The sequence below is a fragment of the Thunnus thynnus genome, chromosome 2 (genome assembly GCF_963924715.1).
Source record: "Thunnus thynnus chromosome 2, fThuThy2.1, whole genome shotgun sequence".
Lineage (NCBI taxonomy): Eukaryota > Metazoa > Chordata > Actinopteri > Scombriformes > Scombridae > Thunnus > Thunnus thynnus.
In genome coordinates this window covers 15,594,551-15,621,606 of record NC_089518.1, presented here as the reverse complement: position 1 = coordinate 15,621,606, position 27,056 = coordinate 15,594,551, and the positions used below count along the sequence as shown (strand labels likewise).

The following is a 27,056-nucleotide window of genomic DNA, read 5'->3' as shown; positions in this document are numbered from 1 at the left end:
GAGGGATTGTCATCACATTCCAGACCTCTAGTTTAAGTGTTACCTTTGATCAAATGAGGAGTAATGCTGTCACCAGTGTTTTGGTAATACATACCCTGATTCCTCCCTGTCTGTCACAATTAACTGCTTTCTTCAGTTCAAATGACTCTCACCTAGTGCACATGTGATCTGTTCAACTGCATGAACCAACACCATAAATTACACTTTACTCAGTGAAAAATCACAGCACAATGACAAGCCATTTACTATTTATCTAAAGCATTTATATTGTTTCAGGTAAGAATTCATCACATTACAGAGATGTGAGTCGCACGTCAGCACCAACTTCCTCCAGCGCCTCATCTCAGCTCACTTGGTTGACATGCGCATGACATGTTTGACCATATTTCCAATGCCATCAAAAATATAGTGATAGTGATACTCGGTCTCCCACATGAAGGAAGGGGTGCTGACCACTTTGTTCTTCTCGTCCACATAGGCTTCGTAAAAGGAAAGTGTTAAGGTCGAAGCAGGAGTTCATTCAGAAGAAAAATAACATTTGGCAAAATGAGCATAAAGCTGTTTTAACATCTGTTGTAAAAAGAGACCTTTGAAAGGATATGTATGGCTCACGCACATTGTGGCGAGCACCCATGCTCTTTACAGCCTGAACCATGTTCGTGTGAGGCCAGTTCCCCCAGCGAGTACTTTCATCCCGTTCGTAGCCCATGGTCACCTCGATGCCCGGCAGCACGCGGCAGGCCAGCAAGGGAGCCATGCTGGCCAGTCTGAGACAGAAACACATTCAGTTGAAGTTTTTATAAAGTCAAGATTATAAGACAGGACTGATCAGGGTGTGTATGAATAATTGCTTTGTCTCTCCCAGCATGCAGCACTGGGACTCTCAGTCTAGTCATACTTGTAAAACTTCTAATGCATGCAATAGTGAACAAAAGGAGAGCATGAGGCAAGATTACAGACTGTCAGCTGATTATTATCACTATTTGCCTACAAATACATGAAGACGAACCCAAATATATGAAGTCAGTATTTGACTACTTGCTCACATCTCAAGGGGGATCTCACAAGTATTTGGCACAGTGCAGATTGAATGGATGACTATGGTAAATCATGTAACACAGACCTACATTGGGCCTTTTATTTGATATTAAATTGTTGAAACAGACTGGAAACATGGGGAGAGAGAAAGAGCAACAAAGGGCCTAATTGAATCAGGGATTTGGGACACTTACACCTTCATTGTCCTTATTTGATGACCTCACCTGAGCAGGCGTCTAATCAGCCAAGGTGAAGACACCTGTGTGGATGTGCAGGGGTTTAAAAGAAACACAGGTGCTATTTTATGCTCATACATGGGATTTATTAAAGATATCAGGCACACAACATTACAGACCAGGAACAACTAGTCTACACAAAACACTTTATGGACAATGCAAGTGGTTGACAGCGGATGCAAATGTCTGCTGAGTTTTAAATTCAGTGTAGTCTGTGATGAGGATGTAGAGCAGTTTTAATTGGCTGCCGAAGGCACAGAAAGCACAGCTCCCCCATCTGTCAAAATAAAACGCCACTGTCACGCAGAGACACACTGATATCTGCTCGTAACAGCCTGTCAGCAAACTTGCCTCATTGTTGGCTGTTGCAAAATGAACTGAATCAAATTTGAAATTTTGCCCCTCCAACTCCAAAGTGGGCTACGTGACCACAAGTGTCTGAATTAAATTTGACAATTTGGTCATGGTCCAGGTGTTTTGAGGTAATGGTGCATCAAACTGATTTTTCTCTGTTATGTTCCTAAATCAAACAAGACTGAAGCACTGATGAAATCTGAGGAAACACATGAGGGGAGTTTGTACTGTGGAGGAGCTGCAGAGATGAAATATAGACACACTGAAGTGTGTTTGTCATCAGGGATTAAATTATTACTGTGAAAAATGTGGCCAAATAATAAATTTATCTTATCACTTGTAAAAAAGTAAAAATATTCATTTGACCTTTTTGCTCAACGTATTGTAATTTTTTTTACTCTTTATTGGGCTTAATGCCAAAAAAAGGATGGGTCAAGATTAAAACTCAACATACCTTTTAACCCCATGTTGCCCCGGCGACAGATGCTTCGTCCTCCTCTCTCTCCTCCTCTGCCTCCAACTTCACTCTTTAAATCCTGTAATCCTGCCTCTCCTGTCGTCGCAGACCTGGCCACCAGGTGTCCCCTCACCTGATCCTGTCACCTGTCTGCACAGCTGCCTCTCCTCAGCTCATCAGTACCTCTTTGCCAAAGTAGCAGCCAGAGGATCAGTCACTTCCTGCCACATACATTTATTTGTAATCATCATTTCTTCCTGTCTGCTTTAAACATGTGGATTTGTTTGCCTGGTCTGATTACCTTCATGTTGCTCACTGTAAGCTTTCCACTTGAGAGAGTAAAAACTATTCAACACATGTGCAGTGCTTACTGTGTCTGCTGTGATCAGTGGAGTGGAGACTCTCACCAGATGGAGCATCAACTTGCATGACAAAGTCACAGTCACAGTTTTTTGTCTTCACTTCAGTTAATGGTTTTAATGCAAAGTATTTATTAAATTTGCAAATTTGCCTTTCATTGCTAATTTTTGTGAATAGACTGATCTCTATGTTGATGACATTTTATATAACTTTAGTATTGTAAAATAGAAATACGAGCTAAAAGGTTACAACTGCATCTGTGTTACATAGTAGTCACAAAATGTTAATTTTGTGTAAACAAAGGCTGTTGAGACGCTTCAGGCTTTGTTCACAGGAATTTGAACACAAATAATGCCCTAACTATCCTTTTTTTCGTGGAAATATGTTGTGGTAGTAAAATTTTGTTTCTAGGAAACACTGCCAGCAGGTCAAAGAATTAATGCGACTATTAGTATTGATTTATTCCAGTTAACCCAAATCTAAACACATCACGTTTCCAAGAGAGAACTGTGTAATTTGGTATCAAGTGCAACATAAATTTACTTTCCATTTGTCAACTGTAGGCTTGACGGTATATAAACTTTACTTTTTTTAAATATTCATCTGATGTGCTGTGTACTGATTAATCAATTGGAATTGATTAATTGAAAGCGTACCATTTGAACACTTGTATCTATTTTCTTCATAAGTATCATATCACATCATCCTGTCCTGGAAACCCACAAAGAATTTCTATTTGCATTTCTATACATCAGTTTCTCTCTAGCATCTTTTCAGGAAACTATGAAACCTTTAAAATAGTGTTGCTATTATACTAAACTGCTCTAGGTGATTTTTTTAAATCCCAAACTTACATCCATGGTTACAAAAGATGTTCAGCAGTACTCAGTCAGACTTTTTCCTTTCTACAGCTGCTGCAACGTCCCAATTCCATAACAGGGATCGTTTAAATCTCATGTGTTTACCTACACCAATGTAATCCAATTTAAGGTAAAGTACAAAGTTGGAATCAGTGACAGTCTGCAAATTTGCCTCATGTTCATGTTCAGATTTAAATTGTGATTTTAAGCAACTGTATAGCCAAAAGAAATGCTGCCCATCAATATTTGAACATATTTCAGCAGAGACATACTCATCCTTGTACTGCTAGACTGAATATTCAACAAATGATACATACCCAATAGGCTTGCGGGAACGATGGAACTCTTTAAGCACCCTTTCCACATCATTATGCAACTTGCAGTCCTTGCCATCCTTCACAAAAGAGGATCTAAAGAGTTGAAAGTGAATATTAGTGCTTTGCTGTGTTTGTTTGTATTCTATCTTAAACTACACAGTCTCTTAGTTATTGCTTCATATTTCATTCTTCCTCACAGATTCTTGGTGATGCCGTGGCCTCCAGGAAAGATGAGGGCATCAAAGCTGTTCACATCCAGCTTGGACAGGTCTTGCATTTGCATCATTCCCTGATTATGACTGAAGCGAGCCGACTCCATCATCATGTTCCTTTGCAAGGGCCAAAAATAACCATAAATGCTATCTTATGGAATTAGTCAAGTCAGATGAAAAAACATACAAGATCAAGTAATCCGCTGGACAAGTTTATATGACCCTGCTCTGTCTCAAAGTGTATCCTAATGTGCCTACCGGTTCTCGCCAGAGCTAGGTTGCTTTTTCATGTGGTCCATCACATGCATCTGCTGCTGATTTGGAGCAAACATCTGGAATCGAGCGCCGTTGCGGCTCAGGTGGTACATGGTGCTGAGGACAGAGATGTGAATTACAATCTCTGCTTGGTGAAATGCGATAAACTGAAATTCCTGTCCTGAGCTCTGCAGCACTGATACTCACTATACTCCCTCATGGACATCAGTCCCATCCCACCAGCCACATCCTGAGAAAACCTGGAACACATTGTGATTCACAAATCCACACAATAATATTTTTCTACTTTTTTTTTCTCTTCCCTATCTGACGCCGTATTGATTTGTTTCACTTACCAGTGCAACATTAGTATTTCCCCAGTTGCCATAGTCACCGTGGTGAACAAAGCAGGCAGGCTGACGAGAAAGAACAGCCAGTGTTTGTTTTGACAGCAGAGTCCTGGTTGCCAGCATGATTTTAGTTTCAATCTGAGTGTTTTAGAGAAGCGAGATCTGACTTAGTGCCGCTGAGCCTGTGAAGACTTTTGATGGTTGTAATATTGATCTTGTGGAGACTGTCTGTATATATACCATCAGCTATGTGACGTTGCCATGTAAGCTCTACTTTCTGAGAAGAGCCATCGCTTCTTTGCCTTGACTGACCTATTCCCCTCCTAAACAACCTTCCTCCCCTTGTTTATTCATCTGATTAACTTAAGTCATTTGGCTACAGAGTCACACTTGGAGTGCAAAACGTAGTGCTTTAACCTTTGAAATATCCTGTCCCATTTAGAATTTAACTCTTGGTGTCTTGATGGAGGATTTCACAGAAATAATGGAAAAGCTCTTCAAAAATATAAAATACATTTTAAGGTTGTTAATTGATGCTTTTCCCTTTTGCACAACGCTCTGCATCTGTCAGCAAGTAAGTGAGTAAGGCAGTAATGAATGTAATGCTGTTATAGATTGCAAGCCATACTGTATGCCCTTTAAAGTCTATTAGGTTGTAAGGCTCTTACTTGCTGTAATGCCATGTTGCGTCTATGTCTAGACGGAAATACCCTGGTCAGACCGAAATGTCAAAGTCAACATATTGCTGAATCAAATCTACAGCTCCTACCTATAGGCTGCATTTGGTGGAAGAAGGATGTAAAACAAGAAAGAGGCTGATGTAGATTCAGTGTCAAGTTATAGATGACAAGTGTGAGGCAAAATAGGGCATTTATTTTATTATGACCACTTTTTTTTTTATGTATAAACAATCAATATTTACATACTGGTGATGAAAGTATAGCGACAATTTGAGGAACAAAATGCAGAAATGGTGTGAACAGAACAACACACGACCGACTACTGAATCACCACATCAATCACAACTTTAAGCCTCAACCGTCACCTTTTGAGACGTTCCCGTGAGATTCCGCCTGAAGGTTTAAAATTTGCACACAAAAGAACTCATGCATAGAAAACACATACTGAAATTGCCACATATGGTAACCACAAAGTACAAATAAGGGTGTTTAAAAAAAAAAAAAAAAAAATCATATACAAGAACATGACTGTGAGGTTTTTGTTATTAAATGTTGCTTTGTGAAACATGGAAACTAAATGTTCCTGAATTTCTCCGTGGCTGTTAGCTCTCAACACAACACATGCCATGACCCTTTTTTTTTTTTTTTTTTTTTTCAAAAACACCACAAAGACCTGTCTCACATTATCTGACAGTCTGTTTTTTTGTCTTGCGTTATCTCACGCACAGATGCGATCATATAAGACTAAACCAGTGACAGATGTCTACAAAGCAAAAGAAATCGAAGAGGACACAGCACAGACAACTAATTAATAAATAAATGTCCGTTTGATATAATATATAAAAGAAATGTCTAAAACAATCTTCTCAGTGTATTTCTGCATTTTTGATGTATCGGTAAAATAAAATCATTCACATGGCAAGCATATCAAAAATTAAATCAAAAATGATGCTTAACAAAGCTCCATCCACGACCAACCAAAAGCAATACATCCAATAAATGGCATTGATCAGGCTGTGGCTGTTTCATCAATTACTTGTGATCAGCCATGTTGAGCGCTCCTTACAGTTTAGTTTGCTTTACATGTAAGGACCAAATCCTAAAAGCCATTTACATGCAAATCACTAACAACGTCAGTGGTGAAAGTAAGAATCGTCTCCTAAATTTCTGCCACCACTAAAGAAAGCTCTCATGCACCCAAGCACTGTCAGTCGAGGAGTCTGCGCACTAACTGTGCACACTTGTGTTCATTATGGAGAGGATTTGCGACGATATCCTTTTGATAAAGAGTGGGTTTGCTCGTCAAGCCAATAGCCGTGCTCAGAGAGAAGCAAGTGTTAACAAGGCCAGTCTGGTGGCATTATGGCGTGTAGGCAGGCGGCGGCTGAAACTGATTGGCAATGTCATAATCAGCAGGGAAAGTTTCACTGCTGTCCTCCATCTCCGAGAGCAGCTCTAAAGCCTGCTCCTCCTCCTCGGTGGGGTAGTGGCGGAGGAGGTTGGCGGCTGTGGCGAGGATCGAGGCTCCGCCGGCGCCTGCCACCAGGTAGAAGCTGATGGCGAAAGTGACGTATATGAGAGAGCCGTGATACTTTTTGTGTTGTTGCTGTAGAGACAGGATGAGCTCCGAGGCCCAGTAGCAGAAGCCTATGACTGTGGCACACTGCAGCACTGATGAGAGATGAACAGAGAAAAAAAGTTAGTGAAACTGATCAATTTGAAACAAAAAGTGACAATTTGCTTTCCTAGAAAATGAACATAAGCTGTAGCATGACAGATTAATAATACCTGTGAGAATATGTGCAAATGCATATCTTCGTGTGATCTTCAGAGCAGGATGTTTGGGTCCAAACACATCCAAGAGGAATGCAGTCAGACTGCACAGGATGCCCAGGAAACAAAAGGCAGCGATCACCCTCAGCAACAAGATGGTCTGCGGGTTCACACAGTAATCTGAAGGGACACAGTGACAACACAAAACATTACAACTCGCTGACAGATTCATTTATGGTTCACTGCTCGTTTTTAACGGCCTGGTGTCGGCCCTCACCGTCCAGCAGCTTAGGGTCAATGTACCCCAGGACATCTGCCACCCCCAGCTCTTGTCTCGGACAGGTGCCTCCGTGAACCCGGAGCCAGGCCGGCTCCGCCAGAGCCGTGCAGAGCGCAGTGATTGACAGGGCTCCGGGCAGGGCTGACACCAGGCTCCGCTCCGGCTGCTTGGGAAGGGAGGTGCCCCCTCTCCTCCTCCGGCCTCCAGGAGCGGTCGAACCCGGTGGGGCATACATGGTCATCCAATCTCGGCTGATGAAGTGTAGCAATTAATGTCTCTTTACAGTATTAGTGACGTTAAAGAGCTCAGTCAAAACACATAAAACCAGTTAGCCTGAACAGCTAACGTCACCTAGCCGATGAACAGCTGACAGCGACCCCGGCGGTTTGATCACAGTGCTATCTAATGTTATCAAACGACGATTAACCTTAAATCTGTCTCCTTGGTTTAAAACAGGATGAGAGTCTGACTGACGGGCAGACAGTGAACAGACGGCTTCAGGCCTGTTAGCTCTGTTGTTAGCGTTTGAAGCTAGCTCACGGCTAACGCCAAATCTCCCCGACTGTCACACACAAATAAAGTTGATATAATCAAATGAAACAAACTACTAACTATTAATTAATCTAGATGACTGCCCTGGTGGGAAATGACCACCGGTTTGGTACAGAAAAACAAAGACAAAACAAAACAAAAGGCAGCTTACGCTGGCTTCCTGTAAAATACTGACTTCCTTGTTCACAACATTCTTCTTCGTGGCTTCGATAAGCTGCAAGGAGAGTTCAGTCCTCCACCTACTGGTGACTCAGAGACACAAACTACAGCAGTAAATATGAGACATTATTACTTTTACTACATTTTTATTGTGATTATCTAATAACATTATACAGTAGCTATGTATTTTTAAAATGTTATAATTCACATAATCAAAAATTTAAGTCAATTTATCTGTGATATTGGGCTATATATCACACATAATGTTAACATATTTGTAGGGTCCGCGAATTGTGTAACAGTCTGCCAATTGAAATCAGATAGGCAACATCTTTAGTGTCTTTTAAATCTCTTCTTAAAACATTCTTTTATCAGAAAGCTTTTATGAATGTTTGATAAGTTGCTGTGTTTAATTACCCTACTTTGATTATATTTTTGTTTAACTTCATTTTATTCCCCTCCTCTTTATGATCTATCTGTTCTGTTATATATATATGTATATATGTATGTAATTTCACCTTTGTGGCCAAAAAAAAAAAAAAAAAAAAGAAAGAAAGAAAGAAAAAAAGAAAAGAAAAAAGCCCCACGATGCTTTGCGCAAAGCCGCAGATAACAAAGATGGCGGTATTTCCGTCATGGTTGCTGTGTTTGTGAACTTTTGTACTTTGTTCCTTGATGTAAACACATAATTTTCTCACATTTCTTCAGAGGTGAAGCAGATATTCAGTGTGTGAGAGCAGCGCTGCGTATTGTGGCCGGTTGTTACGGTGCGTCGCGGTGCTTGGTAACGGGTTAACTGTTAACTGTCACATAGTAACGGACAGAGGCAGACAGAGAGGACTGACTGACAGCAGCCTACAGATCGATCATTATATCATCGACCTGCTCAGATATGAAGGAAGCTCTGACTCTGGTGCAGAGACTAAACGCTCACCCGGACTCTCGCTGCTGGTTCGTCAGCTGGAGCCCGACTGGGACTCTGCTAGCGTCTTGTGGAGGAGACAAGGCCATCCGGATCTGGGGACGAGAGGGTGAGCTGCAGTCTGTGGTTTTCATTAACCGCTCTGACACAGTTATCTGGTGCTTAAAGGACGGGTTCACAGTTGTTCTGTCTGTCTTAAAACAACAGTCAGGAGCCCAAATGAACACTGGCACATGTTTTTCTTGATGTCATCATTCCTTCTGCTCATACTGACCATCAGAAGATCTCGTCATAATGCACTTACAAGTGATGGAAAATGTAAAAATGGAGTTAAAAGTTTATCTGAAGCTAATGTGAAGCTTCAGTCATGCAAGTGAGTCAAATCAAGTAGATATCTTTCAATGTTACAGTCTCTTTAGTGGCAAAGTCCCTCTTTTTGTTACCATACTTCCACCACAACTCAACAGGGAAACACTGTCTGAGGAAACAAAGAGACTGTAAATGTGTAAAAAGACTGTAAATGTGTCAGATATTCACTGGATATGACTAACTTAAACTGCTGAAGCCTCACAAAAGCTTCAGATAAACTTTTAAAAATACATTTTTGCACAACATGACTGTGTGGACACACTGTGGATTTTGGTCCCCATCACTTACATTGAAAGCACATTTGAAGGGGATCTTTTAATAGCCAGTATGAACAGGAGGAATGATTACAATGAGGAAAAGCTCTTTCAGTGTTCATATAAACACCTGACTGTTGTTTTAAGACTTTAAAATTGTTTAAGTCTAACTGCCTTATGAAGGAACTTAGAGAGGGCTGCACTTCAATATGTTATTTATGGGGATTATTATTAAAATACAACTTAGGTTTTGGATTTGTACCTTTTGTATTGTTATTTCTTTCCACTTTCAATGATAGTTCTTATATTGGTGCAGGTCAAGGATGGGTGATTATGGATAAAAATCCTCTATCACAGTATTTGTAATTTTATATCACATCAGTGATGCATATGAAGATATAATAGTCTGATTGCCTAATTGAGAGATTTATAGATAAAATAACCAGATAGGAATGTCAGGTTTTGCAAATCCAGTGTTTAGATACCTGTAAAAACGTAATTTGTTACAATGATCCAAAAATCCTGTAAATCTATGTTGACATTAAGAGATATTAAAGGGATAACTATCTCTGTGTTATCAGTGTGGCATTATGGGGGATAAAGTTATATTATCTCACAGCATATATCATCATATCAACCAACTCTTAAGTGCAGGTAAATTAATAAAAGACCACCTGACTTTTATTGCTCGTGCATTCATTATTTGTGCAGCTTGATTTTGGGAGACATCAAGAATAAAATATCTTCCTCTATTTTTAGGTGACTCTTGGATATGTAAGAGTGTGCTTGAGGATGGACACCAGCGCACAGTGAGGAAGGTGGCGTGGTCTCCCTGCGGGAATTATCTGGCCTCCGCCAGCTTTGATGCAACTACATGCATCTGGAAAAAGAAGAATGATGATTTTGAGGTTAGATTAGATGTTTAAACTCTGCACACTTTGCTGAAAATGCTGTATCTTTTCAGATTTTAACCAGACGCTGATCTTGTCTTCTAGAGCTTGACTGTGTTGGAAGGACATGAAAACGAGGTCAAATGTGTGGCGTGGGCTCCTTCAGGGAATCTGCTGGCGACATGCAGCCGAGACAAGAGTGTCTGGGTTTGGGAAGGTTTGTATGAAACCACAGTGTGTCACCACATCAGATTCAACGGCAGGGAATGTGATTATTATTGTTTGTGTTTCACAGTTGATGAAGAGGACGATTATGAGTGTGTTACCGTGGTGAACTCTCACACACAAGATGTCAAGCACGTTGTGTGGCACCCGGCACAAGAGGTGAGTCACAGCCTGCTTTGTACACCTGACTGATTTCTCCTTTACTGCCGTATTATCTCAGACTGTGTTCACTACGTGTTTCTGCAGCTTCTGGCCTCCGCGAGCTACGACAACAACATCTGTATTTACAAGGAAGAGGATGATGACTGGGAGTGCCGCGCTACCTTGCAGGGCCACACATCAACAGTGTGGAGTTTGTCCTTCGATGGGAGCGGACAAAGACTGGCCTCCTGCAGCGACGACCGCACAGTCAAGATTTGGAAGGAGTATCCGAGTGAAAGTGGACAGGGTGAGCTGGTGTTGAGAGGTTCTAGGTAGACCACATTAATGTTGACATAGAATTAAGAATTAAATAACGATCTAAACAATCACATAATCATAATTTAAGACTAGCTTGTAAGTTGAATTAGAGCCATTATTCTTATATTTATCTATTTATTTATATACTTTTGATGACTACAATCATTCAGTTTATTTTGTTAGTAATTAAAGTGACTAAAGTCTAAATTTAAACATTTCTGTCAAAGCACATAAAAATATGTGACAATGACTCATGTTTCATGCAACTGGTGAATTATGTAATCTTGCTCTTTTCTTTCTGCTCTGCTTTTGAAATATTAGACCTGTCTTGGAAGTGTGTCTGCACTCTGTCTGGGTATCACGGACGAACAGTGTACGATATTGCCTGGTAAGACCCGTCTCATCTCATTTTCACACAGTATATTGTAGGTGTAATGCAACCTCAGTCCTGTCTGTCTTCACTCAGATTTTGAGGACATCTGTGGATCAGGCTGCTTTTTCATTAATCATACACAATGTCTAGTTATTGCAGTAGTTATTATATCTCAAACAACGCGTTCTCTATTTCCAACAAGGGGGTTAATGCTAAATCATAGGTATTAGATTTATTTTTTAATAGCAGTTTCTTTTGTACTCCTCGAGACAGATGGTTTCATCCACTTGCACTAATGTAAATTTCTCAGCTGATCCTTGCAGGTTTATATGCACCTGAATTCATCACCTTGTCAGATCAAACTAACAATTCTGTTAATCTGTGTTCAGGTGTCCGCTGACTGGCGCTCTGGCAACTGCCTGCGGTGACGATGCAGTGCGAGTGTTTAAGGAGGATGAGACTGCCGATCCAGACCAGCCGGTGTTCTCGCTGGCTGCTCAGGCGGCTAAAGCTCACAACCAGGATGTCAACTGTGTCGCCTGGAACCCAAAAGAACCGGGACTCCTGGCTTCCTGCAGCGACAACGGAGAGATCGCCATCTGGAGGTTCCAAGAAGAAGACTGAATGTGTGGTCAACACAACCAGTTTCTCACTGAACAAAACCGCTTTCCTTTTTGCAAATTACACTGGGAACTGTATGCTAATTAATATTTCCATTAACCATCTACTGGATTCTGCTTGTTATGGTGCCATCACATGTTTCTAAACTGACTACTGCTTCAGCACATGTTGTTCGTCTACATTTGTCTCAATTAAGAATTTGACGTTTCATAATGTTTATATAGATAAATATTAAAAAAGATTATTAAAAACAATTGTGGCTTCTCTTTATTGCAAAAAATATTCCAGACAGCACATCGTACTAAAAACATTTAGATCAGTCCAAGAATTTGATTTCATAACAAAACAATTTGTGTCCAAAAATAAATGTGGACAGTTTTCTTCAGTACTTAAAGACCCAATCTGGAATACGACTGTATCACTCCTAAGTTTAATTTAACCCGAAACATGTTTTATGCTTCATCAAATTTCAGTGAGACCTGAAACTGACAGAAGCTCAAAAATACAAAATTTCATATGTGATACACTCACAAACCAGATTGCGGCTTCACTGACATTTCCTGATTCCTGATGAAGAGTTCATGTATCTGAGATACATGTCTAGTTACATTAACTGGAAACAGATCCTGTACACTTTCATTCTGGACTGGTGTACATCATTCAGGTGATCTCAACTTTAAAAAAGGATTGTTTTTTTTCCACACGAGAAGCAATGATAACAACAAAGACAATGGGATGTGAATCAGGCTGAATATCTACAGTAAAAACAGACAAAAAACAAAAAAACACCTACTGATCCCTCTCAATATCAAACAAAATGCTGAACTTTGCAATGATCAAGTTACTGATCAGTCTGAGTCACTGTCTCCCTCGCTGTCGGCCTCCTTCACATCCGCGCTGAACTTGTACTCCTGGTCACAACCCATGTATGCGTCGCTCATGAAGTACAGGGTGTAGTTGTGAACGCCCATCGCTGGTGCGACAAAGTCCAGCTTGACCTGCAGGGGGGAATGATTGATCAACAAAATGAGGCCTCTGTTGGTTTAAAGTGCAGTTTTTAGCCACAAAATATACACGCAGTGGGCGATTCACTGACCTTTGCTTTCTGCTGAAGAGTCAGCCTCTTGATAGAGATGAGGCTGTTAGACTTGGGGTCTCCGATCACCACCCACCAGCCCTCCTCACGTTTCTGGAACAATTATTACAAATGAGTCATCAGAATTGATTAAAGAAAAAGTACAGAAATGAATATAAAAATACAAAAATACTTGGCTTTTACCTGGGGGAAGAGAGGTGCGATGACAGGCCCGGTCACCTCCTCTTCTCGCTCCAGCTGAACCTGAACCAGAACTGGACTGCCACTGTGAATAAACATGGACACTAACATTAGCCTCCAACCCAAACTGTTTAAATGACTCCAGTGGTGTTCATTTACAAGTGGTAAAAACAGTAATACCCAAAGTATTTACAATATATCTGATGTATTTTTTATTTTTTGTCAGGCAGCTGTCTAATGCATTTCTTCCTCTGCAATATTATTAATATTAATATATTCCTTCATTCAGTCAGTGCTGCTGACAGAAGCCATTAAACGCACCTCTTGATGTTGTCCTTTTCTGCCACTTCATATGACAGCTCGATGTTGGGATAGCGGTTACAGAAGCGAGCCACGTCGGCCATCTGAGCGTCTGAGAGCTGCAGTAAAGCAGTTCTGTCTTCATCCTCCATCTCCATGATGTCAAAGATGCTCTCCACACCCTGATGAAAAGAGAAATTATTAAGACAATCAGTTTTAAGTGACGTGGCACCACAGCTTCACACAAACAGCACATTCAGCTTAATGAGGAAACACTGATGATACCTTATCTGTGCAGCGCTTGATGTGCTCTGAGGTGAAAAAGGGTAGCTGTTTGAGGTAGGAATCCTTGGACCACATTGCCTGGGTGACCATCTGTGCCAGCTCCATGGCTGCCAGTGCAGGACTCAGCCAGCCGTTACTGGACAGGACGTCGACGCAGGCCTGGATCAGACGGATCGCCTAACAAGTACAATAGAAACATGGGTTGATTATACACACTGGATACAATCCGGAAATGTCTAAAGGTCAAGTTCATTTCCTCTGTCCCATCCAAACCTTGCTCAAGATCTCCTCGGTGTCGGACTGCAGCTCAGCGCTCAGCTGCATCCTGGAGAGATGAGCCTGCAGCAGCAGGTTCGTCTTGACGTGGGGATCGTTGAACTTGGGGTTGTTCAGTTTGTGGGGCACTTTCTGTGCCAGCTGAAAATCAAAAATTGGTAAAGATGTGTTAATGTCGAATTTATTCAAGAGTGTAGTGGTAAGATGGTTGATTTATTTTTGTTTTTGTTAGTATGGTACGTTTACCTGTCGGAGAAGTGCATCCTCATGATGCCTGATGGGAATGTTCTTGTACTCAGCAGCATTGGAGATGATCTCAATTAACCCACGGATCTTTGTCTTGGCATTCAGGGACATGCTGAACAACTCTGCCAAACGCAACAAGAAACCAACTCAGTTATTATATGATTTCATACTGAAGGATCTATGACAAGCACAATAATCAGCTGATGATAACTGAATTTCAGTGAGGATCGATATGTTGGCACAAACCGATGGTGGTGTAGTTGATGTAGTAGTAGGCGGCGATCATGCCCAAATTGAGTGGCGCGACATCCATCTCATCCTCTATGCTGATGCACTTGGACTGCTCCAAGTCATGTAACGTGTGTTCCACCAGCTCAGACAGATGGTCTGACAGGTGACGATGGGACATGCCTGAAGAGGTAAACACAAAACGCAACATTTTAAGTTGTTCCTAAAATTTGGTTCAATCTGGGGTCACTCGGCAGGCAGCAACAAGTTCTTTCTTTTAGGCTTTGAAGCAGACAGAATGAGATGAGACTCACCTTGCAGGTTGTAGTAGTTGGGGTTCTGGGTCATACGGCGGTACAGGAATGTCCATGTCAGGTAGTCCACAGCGTCCTGCTTGTTCTCCACCGTCTTGGTGACAATCTCAGCATTGAAGTGGTCATGGAGACAGTGGTCCAAATGAGACTCCACTGGCAGCGGCTCGTACAGGAACTTCTTGAAGAAGTCCTATCAAGAGAAGAAAGAGCTTGACTTGGTCTTACTTTCTTTCATCACTTTTTTCTAAACTGAACAAGACAGAAAGAAAGAAAGAAGAGAGGAAGAAAGGAGGTCCTTTTACCTTTTTGGAGCCCTGACACATGATGACACAGCGTCCCTCATCATCTAACATGGGTCTGTTTGCCTTGCCCACCATCTGGAGGACATCGTATATGGGATAGTCCACATAACTGGGGAAAACAGGAGGAGAATGTCAACAACAAAATTTGTATGCAACAAAATTATTTATATTATACACCTTCTGAAACCAACGAGTATGAAACTAGCGGGAGCCTTACGCATGGATTTTTCCGTTGTAGTACTGGGTGTCCATGACGATGACAAGGTGTGCAGAGATATTGATGCCCCAGCAGAGCGACCGAGAGGACACCACCACCTGAACGGCACCTTGAAAAAGACATAAGATGCTAAAAGTGAATATTTAACCCTAGACCTATAGAGACCATCAAGCTGATAGTGCAGAGCAGCAGTGAGTCGTACCTGAGTTGAAGAGCTGCTCCACGATTTTGCGTTCAGTTGCGGACAGGCCCTCATGCAGGTAGCCCACACCGTTGGCCAGAGTCTCTTTCAGGGTTGAATCATTTATTTTATCCAAGAATGGAGCAAGGTCTTTCTCGGTGCAATGCAAGAACCTACGCGAAGACAAACATTTAGTTTTGCTCCATGGTGTCAAGGAGTAAAGGAGACATTAGCACCATGACAGTCTATTCATCATCTTACAGGCCTGATTTCTGTTTTGTGACTTACCTCTGAGGGACCACATCAGCAGCACAGAACGTAAGGATGTCGATGGCTGTGAGGCGAGTCTGTCTGCGGGATGGGACAAACACCACGGCTGGTTTGGAGGGAGAGTGCTTCATGATGGCGTGATAAACTGGCTTAGCCATGGACAGCAGGCGAGTCTGAGTGTGACTCACATTGAAGCCCTAAACAGACCAGGGAGATGTTAAGCTGACAGGATCAATGTGTGTGTGTGTCTGCAAGTTTGTGTCAGTGACATATTTAGATTTTTGTAATAGATGAATGTTTATTTTTTGTTGACAAGCATGTGGTTTACAGACCTGGATGTGCAGCTCTAGAGGCACGGGCCTGACGTTGGGGTGGAAGTTGAATGTGGCCGTTGTGCTGCAGCCCAGCCAGTGGGCAACGTCTTTGGCGTTGGACAGAGATGAGCTGAGGGCCACGATGCGGATGGGACGCTCAATCTGAGAGGAGATGTACCTCATCCTCGAGCAGATGACCTCCAACACGGGCTAATGAAAAGAAATAAGGTACATTAACACGATGCACGCTCTACAAATGACTATCACACCTAATCTGCACGACTCGCTGAATCGCTGAAACGAAAAGCAAAGCAGTGTTGCAATCTTACTCCATTTTCTCCTCCGATCAGGTGCGTCTCATCCACAACGAAAAGACTGACGTTCTGGACGTTCTTCCTCTGTTTCCAGCGACGAGACAGGATGTCCCATTTGTCGGGGGTACTGACGATAATGTCTCCTTTTCCCAGCAGCTTCAGATCTGTGCTGGTCTCTCCTGTCAGCAGCACCACCTTCTTGTTCAGGACGTCCTGGAACTTCTGGTGCCAGTCGACAAACACCTGAGAGACGACAAGAATTTATAGATGAAAAGAGCACACACACAATGCTAGTTTTGATAAACACACGTCCAGCTTACAGATGGTGTCATACCTGTTCAGCCAGTGCTTCCATGGGGGTGATGTAGACACAGCGGCCTTCTGCGTTGTGCAGCAGCATCCTCAGAATAGCAAACTCAGCACAGATGGTCTTTCCACTGCCGGTGGGAGCTCCCACAAACACATTATCATCACTGTTGTAGACCGCATTGAACACTGGAGGAACAGAAACAATATACATAAGTCACATAAGCCGCAATGTGAAATGGACTTATCCTTTGATGAATTAAATATATTTTGTACCTTGTGTTTGAATGGGGTTGAAGAAGGGGAACTTGTTCTGGTAGAGGACCTCAAAGGCAGAGTTCCTGAGAGCAGTGACAGGAAGTGGCTGCAGGTCCAGCAGCTCAGTGGGAGGGGGGTACTTCTCTGGAAGGATCAGGTGACGGAAGGATACCGGAAGCTGAGTCTCACAAGCTGAAAAGATACAAAGAGAAAAACATAAAGTCATGTGAAAGTTTTTCATACACAAACAGATGTGAAATTTATAGATCATGCTGAAAGGCAGAATGTGTAGGATTTTCCTCAAAAACAACGTATGGAGTCATACAAAAATAATCCCTCTCAATCGTTAATTATGACCCACTAGAAGTGTGTGGTGGTGTGTGTATCTGCAGAGACTCTGCCCTCTGCTTTTATTTTCTTATTTTGCTGTGTTCGGGACGTTTATGGACATCAAACTTTGGGCAGTGGGTGTGTAGCCCTCAGCCAATAACAGCGTGCGGGTTTTAAGGTCAGGACTCTACAAAAACATAGTGACCAGGTGCCAGATCGTAAGCATGCATCCAGAAGGAAGTTACAAAAATGGCAGACACAGCACCGATGTTCTGCTTGTTCAACAGTTGTTTGATAAATGTGCTCATGCTGTCTCCCTATGAGCAGTCATAGTCGACTCGACTCTGTGCTCTGCTGTCTACTCTGTGAGTGTGGAGCTCAGCCCCACCCTCATGCATACAGGCACAGACAGAGAGCAGAGGAGTGAGACATTAAGTCTGGGAGGAAGGATCAAATTTGAATGCTGTGTTTACAAACCGCAACTGACAAATCCAACACATTCTGCCTTTAAGTCAAGATACTTACAGAGCCAGCGGTCTGACACCACGCGGATGAAGTACTGCGGTGGCAGAGGCTCGAACACAGGGACAAAGAAAGTCACGAGGTGCTCGTCCTGGGCGTACTTGGCTTTGAGCAGGAAGTACTCATGGTGCAGGATGACCTCGCTGTCCACATCCTCAACCAGGATCCAGAAAGCCTCAGATGATCCATGGATCTGTGAAGGCAAATGAGAGTGTGTCAGGACTCTATGAAACTAAGACTTATGCTGCAGCACATCGTGGGCTGTTAACTAATTACCGACCTTGTCGTCCCACTGGAAGTCAGGAGTGATGGTGAGCTCCACTTTCAGCGTGGAGCGGGTGATGGGCTGCAGGTGGACAGCCAGGTCCAGCTTGGGGAATTGGTGGACATATTTGTGGATGGTCTTCCCCATCTTTGGCATTCGGATCAGTTCACCTGAAATATGACAAATATGACTTCTAATTTCTCTTCAGGCTGTTGAGGGAAGTTAATGAGTAAGTGGGAGGAGGGAAACTCACCAATCTCATTGTGGTTGAGGTCATAGAGACGCTCAAAGGGGAAGTTTTTCTTCTCAATCTTCTTGATCACTTCCTCTGGCAGCTTCTTGAACTGCCGCAGAGGGGACATCGACTGCCACCTGTGGACAGCAAGGATTCAGAGTATCAGCAGCCTGTCATGACAAACAAAACACACCATAGTCTGTTTGCAATTTGGAGAGAAATTAGTGACAGACTTACATTCTCTTGTCAATCATCTTGCAAAGATTCATGGTCTTGTCTGTGAGTTGAGCCCAGCCTCTGTTCAGGACAATCTCAAATATGGCCCGCATCAGCCTTCCAGCACTCTGAAAAATAAAAAAGGAGTTTAGTTTAGCCTTATGACAATTTTATTTTGAGAATACTTTTATCAAAACTGTCTTGAGTTTTATTGTTTCCTTTTTTCTTTGTTTTTTCATTGCCTAAAATGGACAAAAGAGTATTTATGGACAGTTGTTTGGCATCTACATTTTCAGACTTTTGATGTTAAACATACTGTATGTGCAACGAAGTTTCTTTGCATCATATCAGACACAGGACTGTCGTAGTATTTTCCTTTATTAAAGCATAACATTCAAGACCTTGTGCAAAGGAACTGAAATAAACCTGCAATTCTGAGAAAAATAAATACCTAAAAGTTGACAAAAACAATGATAAAGGAGGGTTCTGCTGTACCTGTGTAACATACACCATGTCCGCCATTAGAGCAAAGCCTTCCAGTTTGAGTTGAGAGATGTATGCCTGGAGCAGCACATTGATCTGAAATGATAAGACACAAAACACAGGATGAATTTTTGATGGGATTTAATTATTGATGCTTATGAATAACACACAAATCATTTCAGGTGATATCTAATCTGTTAACCAGAAAAAACAAAAACTAAGCCATGACCATAAATTCTCAAGAAAAATTATTATAAAACCTATATTAACTTGTCTAGAGGCTGTTGTAAAAAGACGGTTTACGGATTTAATATGAAACATCCTAGGTATTAGAAATGCCTCTATTTGGGTTGTTAACTTATTTGTATAATTTCACATTCATACACTTATCACTGGTTATGACAGCTACCTTAGCGCTAGGCTCCTCAATGCTTTCCTTCACTGGAATAGGAACTCTCTCCAGCAGCTTCTGAAGCTCCAGCTTCTCCTCCTAAAAGTCAAAGCCATACGACAGTATTTAAATTTTACATGTTTGATTCAGTCTTGTTTTAGACCACAACAACTGTCTGCAGTCAACCATACCTCTCTCACTGTGATGTTCCTGAACTCCGAAGAAAGTGAAAAGACTCGGAAGAGCTCGATCTCACTGAGAGTTGGTTTCAGCAGCTGGTTGTAAGTTTGAATGGAGTCATGAGTGATGTAGAAGTGACTGGCAATGCGCCCCAAGTCTGTAACCTTAAAATAAAGAGACACAAATGTCAACCAATAAAAATGCAGAAATCCAACTCATAACTAATTTAAAGGTCATGTAATCACAAAAAACACACACTCAGCTGATAGACATACCTGGAAGGTGCCAGTCCTCTTGTCATATTTGATTAGGCTGTTCTTATCCAGGACATTGGCAGCTGTGTGCACCAGGTCCATCCTGCGTCTCTCCAGCAGGGGGTCTGAACTCCTGTCATCATGAGAGACTCCATACAGGGTGGGGTTTCGCAGCATGCGCACGTACAGATAGGTGTAGCCGAGCCAGTTCACTGCATCCTGACACAAAAAAATATGAAGTTAAAGACGACATAAAGGATTGGAGCAATTGATCCATCTGTCATTCGGTACATGCCATCACTAACCTTTACGTTCTGCACATTGCCCAGTACTATCTCAGCGTTGAGCATGTCAGCGAGCTTGCACACCATCTGGCTCTCTATGGGCAGCTGCTGGTTGAGCAGGGACAGATAGTACTGCAGCTCTCCGTGGGATGTGATCAGGATTCCCTCTCCCTTGGTGTCATACTGAGGACGGCCAGCTCGACCAAGCATCTGAAATCAGACACAATCAATTGAGTCATTACTGTTGGTAAAAAGGTATAAAACAGGTTTTACTGCGGCTTAGTATTGAGCACTGACCTGCAAAATGTCCAGAGCTCCAAGTTCAGTCCATCTGCCTTTCTCAGGGCTGTACACTTGGGTACCCTTGATGATGACAGTGTGTGCCGGCAGGTTGACACCCCAGGCCAGCGTAGCAGTGGACACCAGAACTTGGATGTGTCTGTCAGCAAACAGATCCTCCACCAGTGTACGGTCCACTCTGGTCATACCAGCGTGGTGGATTGCAAAGCCATAAGGCAGCAAATCCTTCAGCTCGAGGTTCTGGATAAGAAAGTTTAGGTTTTACATCTACTAGGATCATCATCTTATCATATTTTATTACAGTTTAGTTTCATATTGGTGACGTTAGCTCACCTTGCACTGCTCTGCCTCAGTTCTCAACACTTCAGTGGAGGCTGATCCCTCTCTAAGGAAAAGGCCCAGCGTGTCCTTCTCCAAACACATGTCTCTTATGGCCCTGGCTGTCTTTCCCGTCTCTTTCCTGGAGTGAACAAATACTAACACCTGTTGGAGACAAGGGAAAGTAATTCAGCTGTAAATCAGAATAATGAGGTTCCGCTGGTAGTGTGGGGAAAAAACATATGCAGTGAGAGGTGTCTGAGTCATTGTGAATCAGAGTGTCTACTTCATAGCATGTAGTGCATTTAAAAGTCAGACCAGACTCACCTGGTTCTTCCCAGCATGCTCCATGATCTTTTCATAGACAATTTCATTCATGATCTGGAAACGCTTGATGGCCTTCTTCTCTGTGATGCCAACATAAGTCTGCTCCAAGGGCACAGGGCGGAAACTACAGGTGGAAAACACATGTAGATGTTGACAAGACCCAAGTGTTCTTCTTCAAAAACTGAACAAAATATAATTACTTATATTTTTACTGTTTTCATCTAAACACAACCACCACATACCTGTTGTCGAAGTAGAAGAGTCCCTTGGCAGGATCAACACGCAGGCAGGTTGCCACATCCTCGTAGTTGGGCAGTGTGGCACTGAGGCCCAGCAGACGCACATCCTCCTGGGTAAGCTCTACATTGCGGATGGTTCTCGCCACCAGAGACTCCAACACGGGTCCACGGTCATCGTGCAGCAGGTGGATTTCATCCTGCACAACACATTAACTTTGTTATGCTGAGAGTTTCATGTCAAATAAACTGCGCATGAAACGAAACGTCTTTTAAGACAGAAGCCTTCTTCAACACATGCTCGGCACTTACGATGATAATGAGGCGCACTAGCTGGGTGTAGGTACGCTCTCCGCCTTTACGCGTGATGATGTCCCATTTCTCAGGGGTGCAGACGATGATCTGAGTGGCGTTAATCTCCTCTTTGCAGAGCTGGTGGTCTCCTGTCAGCTCAGAGACTACGATGCCATAACTTGCCAAACGCTAAGAGAAGGAAGAAAGTAAGCAAATAAAAATCACAAAATTCCTCAACTTAGTACAAGATTAGATTTTCATTTCAAATGACATTACATTACATAATATAAATGTATACTAACAACGTTTGGTATACAAAGCTCTGGAGGACAGAGACGAGGCTCACCTTACTAAAGCTTCCCACCATCTCCTGTACTAGTGAGCGCATGGGTGCGATGTAGATGATTTTGAAGTCGTCCACGTTAATGGTTCCATCCAGGTTTATGTGCTTTCCAATTTCCCTCAGCATTGCCATCAGGGCAACGTTGGTCTTACCAGCTCCCTGCACACACAAAGGAATAATAAAATTATGGGAGAAAACATACTTTTGAGAAACTGTTTTAATGCTGATGGTTTTAAAAGGATAAGTAAGATTTAGTTTCATCTAGCGGAACGAACTTGGCAGAAATGGAATATAATATTCATAAGTATGTTCTACTTAGTGTATAATCCCATGAAAATTTTTCATGAGTTTCGCGACCACCGTAGGTTCTCCTGCACACTTGGAAGGGGAGCATGAGGTGTATTCATTTGGTTGCAATCTGCAACCTCACAGCTAGATGCCACTAAATCTTACACACTGCTCCTTTAACAGTTTGCTTACCGTGGGTGCACACACAAGCAGGTTCTCATCTGTCTCCATGGTGGTCTTAAACAGCTTGCTCTGGATGCGGTTCAGGGTTTTGAATCCTTCAAATCCAGCCTGTGCATACTTGGGCAGCTTCTCAATAGCAACAAGCACCTGATGACAAAATAATATGATTCATTGAGGACACAAATACATCCATCCACTGCTGCTGCAAAGCTGGGTAATTAAAAGTTTTCAGCAATGGGACCAACAAACCTCATCATCAGCAAAGGGCTTTGGTTTGAGGGCAGGAACATGGACTTCTTCATAACCTTTGCGCTGTTTGCGAAAAGAGCCATCTGGAAGCTGGCACCGCTTGTTAGCCATGAAATGACTGCCCTGGGTGAAGGCCAGGTCTTCAAGGTCTAGCAACTGTCGAGGGGTAACTGACTGTAGGATAAAAAGGAGGGATTATGTAAACAACATCAACTTTAGTGCATTTCATACCAGCGGCGGGGGCATTTATGCCATTTTATTACCACAAATGTAGCAATCTTTGGTTAGCTAATACTGAAATACACCACAAATACAACCATCTGAACGCTGTTACATTATTTACCTCTCCGTGGTCAATGTCCATTGCTTCCATGTCGTCGACACGAGACTTCCTCACCCTCTCCCTACGCGATCGCTCCTCCTAAAAACACAAAAACCCAAGAATAACAGATGTGACAGACTAAACTAAAAGATCCTTTTATGCAAAGTACTTGTATAGTTTTATGAGCAGTAGGTCTTACCCGAATAATATCCTCCTTCTCCGTCTCTTGCAGCTGGTAAAGAATCTTTGACAGTTCCTGATCAGACTCCATCTTCCCAATGATCCGCTCCTTTTCTGCCTCACTCTGAGCGCTTGCCAGCATGGTACAATACTGAACTGTGTGTCAGAAGGTAGAAAGTGAATATCAGTTGCAAACAACACAAGATACAACAATGTGAAACTATGTCATTTTACATTTTGGGTGAATGTATTTAGTATTTTAGTCAAAAAGTACAACTTGTACAATGAGTGTTTACACACAACAACTTTCTGACTTTCAGTTTTATGCGGAACTTTAATTTGTTTATGTGCTGTTTATAGTTTGTTTTGTGTTTTTGCATGTCCGTGTTTTATGTTTATGATTTAAATCTGTGTGTTTTTGTTTGTTAGTTTTCCTGGTGGAAAAGTGTGACTTACTCATGCGACGATGCTGGCGGAGGATTTTGATGAAGTCAAAGGTGTTGAAGCCGAGCAGCAACACCAGCTGGTTCTCACACTCTCTATCATCACTGGCAGTCTGTGGAATACAGAGAAACAAGCGCTCAGCTCGTCTGAAAAATACATATGCATCGGATTTCAAACAAAACATTCACAACCAACAAGGTGACAGACAGACCTTGAGGATTTCCAAGACTTCATCTGCTTTCTTTTGGGAGACGATGGCATCATCGTAGAAACGGCTGAGCTGACGCTGGAGCCAAAAGGCATCGATGTCTCGAGGATGTAAATCCTTTTTCTTCACTGTCATCACGTCGCCTGTGGCACCAAGCTGAATAAAGAGGCATTCATTAGCTTTTTGTGAAGTGCAGTGTACAGTGAATCTATAGCGATTCAGTTAGGTTTGTTAATAAAGTGACTAAATTCAGGTCAAATAGAGATGTTGCACTTACATTGGCTGAGAGAGTGCAGCCCACATCTGCCTCCTCTCCTTCACTGTCTTCATCTGAGTGTTCATCTCGTACCTCACCAAACTGGTCTTCATCACCCTCCTTAATAACAAGGAAAAGAAAATCAGTTCAACACCCATTTGCCCAAAACATTTCAGTATACTTTTGTTTTAGAGCTACAAATATGGGATTAAAGATTTTCAATTTTCAAGGAAAAATGTACCTCTTCATCAGATTCAAATTGGACATTCACACCGTATGTTTCATCGATGTTGTCATCTGTGAAGAAAAGATGAGAGTTTACATGAAAAACTGACTGTCAGTCACACACGAGGGCTTGGCTGAGAAATTCTGAGGGTTTCTGGGAGCAAATAAATATTTATTACTTATTCATAAACAAACTTTTGATAAGCATTGCTTCATGTTACTTCCTGTGTACTTACCCATATTCTGTAAATCTTTGTCACCACCATAGTCTGTGATCTTCTTGCCCAGATTGACCAACACATGGTAACGTGTGTCATCAGCGGGTCCAAGAAGCTGCTCCACTTCACGGCGCCTTTCCTTGTCTCTCATTTTATCATTCTTCAGCACTGCTAAGACCTCATCAGCTGCTCCACACAGGATATCACGTGGCTGCAGGAAGACACAACAACCGAGTCAAATATAATTTCAGGTATTGGTTTCTGATCAAAAACACAAGCTGAGATTTTTAAAAAGCAGCTGCTGTAGCATTCACTGACCTGATCTCCCAAAGCAGCATGGATGAAGCTGAGCAACACTTCATAGGTCTCTCTGGTTTCTTTGGTTTTGGGCTTGTACACAATGCCCACCATCTCATCAATGCCTTCTGACAAAAGGGTAAAGCCCTTCATTTTGTTGATGTCATGTCTGTCCTCATCTCTTTTCCGCCTCCTATGTAGACAGAATAATGGGAAAGAAAAGGATTATGTTTGATGTCATCTGGTGTACTCTGGATAGACATAACTAAAAGATCATACAGTCAATGGTTTAACCCATTTACTACCAGTCAATATACATGATTTGATTTCTGATGAACTTTTCCAAACTTTCAGACAGACATCGATTTGCAGAGTCTTCCAACATGCTTGTAATGGACAACGAATAATGTGTAAACCTAGTTTTTAGCCTAAGTTATGTTTTTTGTTGAGTGATAATGCAGATAAAAGTACACATTGTTCTCAAGTGTTTTCTGGATTGAAGTGATCATGTATTGGAGAGAATTTTGTGTCAGATGGCAAATGGAAAGGATTGTATTGCAAGAAGTATTCAGATCATTCATTATAGTGTAAACAAAGTTTGTTTTCTTATTGTTTTTCCTCTTGATGTTGGATTTGATGATTCAAAAATAGTGTGTGTAACACTCAGCTCTAAAATCACAAGTGCCAAATCCTCCCAACAACCTTCAACCACTTGAACTTGAAATAAATTCAAAACAAATAATCAGCCGAATAATCACACAGAGGACTGCCAAACATCATTTCCAATAAACTTGAAGTTTCTGAAAATTGATTTTGATACTTAACAGAGGTTAACTGAAACCACAATGCTGAAGTTAACTTTCGATCAAGGGTTGAGGGGAAAGTTAAGGGAAACCTAAATTTTGATATTTATCGTGTGTCTGATTCTGTTTTTGCACCACTTGTGAAAAAGTGCTTGACATCGGAGCAAAAGCATTCACGCTGTTAAAACATTCACATTTGTGAAACTCGGTTTTAATGAGTCTCTGGAGTCTCCTTGTTAATCCAGTCCAGATTTGACAAGTGGTTTTGATCTGGATGAGGAAATACACAGTGAAATTGCCCTTTTTTTATTTTCATAAGCAAAATAAAGATTTCACAAATCTGAAAGTGGGTTTCGACAGCGGGGAGGCTTTTGCTATGATGTCTAACACTCTTTCACATGAGTAAGTGGTGCAAAAACGGAGAATCAGCCGCTAAATATAATTATTTATGTTTCCTTCAACTTTCCTCCTTAACTTTTCCCTTAACTCCGAATGGGGAAAGTACTTAAATGTGTGGAAAACGCAAAGAATACTATGTGGCAGAAAAGCCTCAACTGACTACACAATGAACAAACGTGTGTTGTGACAGCACTGACTTGTCTCGTCTCTCCTCCAGCTTCTGGGGTTTGGTCCTCTGAGCTTTGTCACCCATCTTGGTTCCCTCCAGCTTCCCAACCAGGGAAAGCACCTCTCCCGTGGGCTCATCTCTCCGTGTGCGGTCGATCAGAGAGCGATCAGCTTGCAGCACCAAGTTGGAGTTCTACATTTCATAACAGACACAGGTCGAGCAGTCAGTACACCAGCTAAGCTAAATGCTAGTTAGCGGAGTGGCTAACTAGCACGGGCTAGCTTCAATAAACTACAAACATACTGTTAGCTTGACGGTGTTAAATGGTTAAAAACTGTCTCTACGTTAGTGTCCACAGGTTTATTTACAAACATACTCACCGCTTTGTACTCATACTGCAAGCTACGAGCAGTAACATCCGCCATGGTGCGAGTTTTGTCTTTTAGCTTTTAGCTAAAGCACTTTTAAATCAGCGTGAAGCGGCCGGTTAACTGAAAACATCCACAGAGTTAACTTCACAGTGTCTTCTTCAGGAGACGCAGAGAGCGTCGGTGCACGATTTAGATTTATATCATTGATTTGTTGTGAAAATGTTCCGAGTTTCATGCAAGAAAATGCGTTTCTCTAACGTTTCAATAGCGCCACGGACACGAGCCAGCGCACAACAAGCCGCTGCCGTTGTTTTCCGTTTCCGGTGTCAAAGGTCAGGACAGGTACAGAGAACAGCGCCCCCTAAAGGCTGTTTTTAATCTCA

The 27,056-nt window shown here is 42.1% G+C and overlaps 4 protein-coding genes across 4 annotated transcripts; 1 reads left to right on the top strand and 3 right to left on the bottom strand.

The window, feature by feature from the left end:
• Positions 1-231: 231 nt before the first annotated feature.
• Positions 232-4,742, bottom strand: gatd3l (glutamine amidotransferase class 1 domain containing 3, like). The gene is made up of 7 exons (XM_067605768.1): positions 4,446-4,742; positions 4,297-4,349; positions 4,093-4,206; positions 3,820-3,951; positions 3,623-3,715; positions 602-767; positions 232-483 (listed from the first exon to the last, which is right to left on the bottom strand). The coding sequence occupies exons 1-7, from the start codon at positions 4,560-4,562 to the stop codon at positions 349-351; spliced, it is 810 nt and encodes a 269-aa protein (XP_067461869.1). The 5' UTR covers positions 4,563-4,742; the 3' UTR covers positions 232-348.
• A 560-nt stretch (positions 4,743-5,302) lies between these two features.
• Positions 5,303-7,965, bottom strand: tmem127 (transmembrane protein 127). The gene is made up of 4 exons (XM_067605755.1): positions 7,876-7,965; positions 7,170-7,423; positions 6,908-7,072; positions 5,303-6,790 (listed from the first exon to the last, which is right to left on the bottom strand). The coding sequence occupies exons 2-4, from the start codon at positions 7,411-7,413 to the stop codon at positions 6,480-6,482; spliced, it is 720 nt and encodes a 239-aa protein (XP_067461856.1). The 5' UTR covers positions 7,414-7,423; positions 7,876-7,965; the 3' UTR covers positions 5,303-6,479.
• Positions 7,966-8,468: 503 nt separating this feature from the next.
• On the top strand, positions 8,469-12,250 carry ciao1 (cytosolic iron-sulfur assembly component 1). The gene is made up of 7 exons (XM_067605745.1): positions 8,469-8,914; positions 10,188-10,336; positions 10,424-10,535; positions 10,614-10,702; positions 10,790-10,991; positions 11,324-11,390; positions 11,765-12,250. Exons 1-7 carry the CDS (start codon positions 8,776-8,778, stop codon positions 11,997-11,999), a joined length of 993 nt encoding a protein of 330 aa, XP_067461846.1. The 5' UTR covers positions 8,469-8,775; the 3' UTR covers positions 12,000-12,250.
• On the bottom strand, positions 12,246-26,991 carry snrnp200 (small nuclear ribonucleoprotein 200 (U5)). Its single transcript, XM_067605730.1, has 44 exons — positions 26,683-26,991; positions 26,331-26,494; positions 24,953-25,124; positions 24,653-24,845; positions 24,433-24,488; positions 24,213-24,311; positions 23,939-24,091; positions 23,740-23,839; positions 23,303-23,439; positions 23,125-23,202; positions 22,782-22,955; positions 22,542-22,679; positions 22,065-22,220; positions 21,737-21,907; positions 21,431-21,624; positions 21,189-21,312; positions 20,877-21,026; positions 20,541-20,783; positions 20,265-20,453; positions 19,981-20,178; positions 19,717-19,869; positions 19,544-19,624; positions 19,147-19,230; positions 18,673-18,779; positions 18,454-18,572; positions 18,216-18,370; positions 17,939-18,128; positions 17,102-17,275; positions 16,854-17,014; positions 16,535-16,762; positions 16,224-16,415; positions 15,910-16,088; positions 15,643-15,794; positions 15,441-15,549; positions 15,224-15,332; positions 14,922-15,111; positions 14,626-14,790; positions 14,380-14,501; positions 14,131-14,274; positions 13,858-14,034; positions 13,594-13,754; positions 13,276-13,357; positions 13,093-13,185; positions 12,246-12,994 (listed from the first exon to the last, which is right to left on the bottom strand). The coding sequence occupies exons 1-44, from the start codon at positions 26,725-26,727 to the stop codon at positions 12,845-12,847; spliced, it is 6,411 nt and encodes a 2,136-aa protein (XP_067461831.1). The 5' UTR covers positions 26,728-26,991; the 3' UTR covers positions 12,246-12,844.
• Between the last annotated feature and the right edge of the window lie 65 nt (positions 26,992-27,056).

Excerpts from the sequence above, each read along its gene's own strand:
- gatd3l (XM_067605768.1), bottom strand. The coding sequence starts at position 4,562 with ATGCTGGCAACCAGGACTCTGCTGTCAAAACAAACACTGGCTGTTCTT. Across the intron at positions 4,207-4,296 it reads GATGTCCATGAGGGAGTATA|CACCATGTACCACCTGAGCC; the intron begins GTGAGTATCAGT and ends CTCTGTCCTCAG. Across the intron at positions 3,716-3,819 it reads CACGGCATCACCAAGAATCT|ATCCTCTTTTGTGAAGGATG; the intron begins GTGAGGAAGAAT and ends TCAACTCTTTAG.
- tmem127 (XM_067605755.1), bottom strand. The coding sequence starts at position 7,413 with ATGACCATGTATGCCCCACCGGGTTCGACCGCTCCTGGAGGCCGGAGG. Across the intron at positions 7,073-7,169 it reads TGACCCTAAGCTGCTGGACG|ATTACTGTGTGAACCCGCAG; the intron begins GTGAGGGCCGAC and ends GTGTCCCTTCAG. Across the intron at positions 6,791-6,907 it reads ATTTGCACATATTCTCACAG|TGCTGCAGTGTGCCACAGTC; the intron begins GTATTATTAATC and ends ATCTCTCATCAG.
- ciao1 (XM_067605745.1), top strand. The coding sequence starts at position 8,776 with ATGAAGGAAGCTCTGACTCTGGTGCAGAGACTAAACGCTCACCCGGAC. Across the intron at positions 10,703-10,789 it reads TGTGGCACCCGGCACAAGAG|CTTCTGGCCTCCGCGAGCTA; the intron begins GTGAGTCACAGC and ends GTGTTTCTGCAG. Across the intron at positions 10,992-11,323 it reads TCCGAGTGAAAGTGGACAGG|ACCTGTCTTGGAAGTGTGTC; the intron begins GTGAGCTGGTGT and ends TTGAAATATTAG.
- snrnp200 (XM_067605730.1), bottom strand. The coding sequence starts at position 26,727 with ATGGCGGATGTTACTGCTCGTAGCTTGCAGTATGAGTACAAAGCG. Across the intron at positions 25,125-26,330 it reads CTGGAGGAGAGACGAGACAA|GAGGCGGAAAAGAGATGAGG; the intron begins GTCAGTGCTGTC and ends CTGTCTACATAG. Across the intron at positions 23,203-23,302 it reads AGAAGGAGGATATTATTCGG|GAGGAGCGATCGCGTAGGGA; the intron begins GTAAGACCTACT and ends TTGTGTTTTTAG.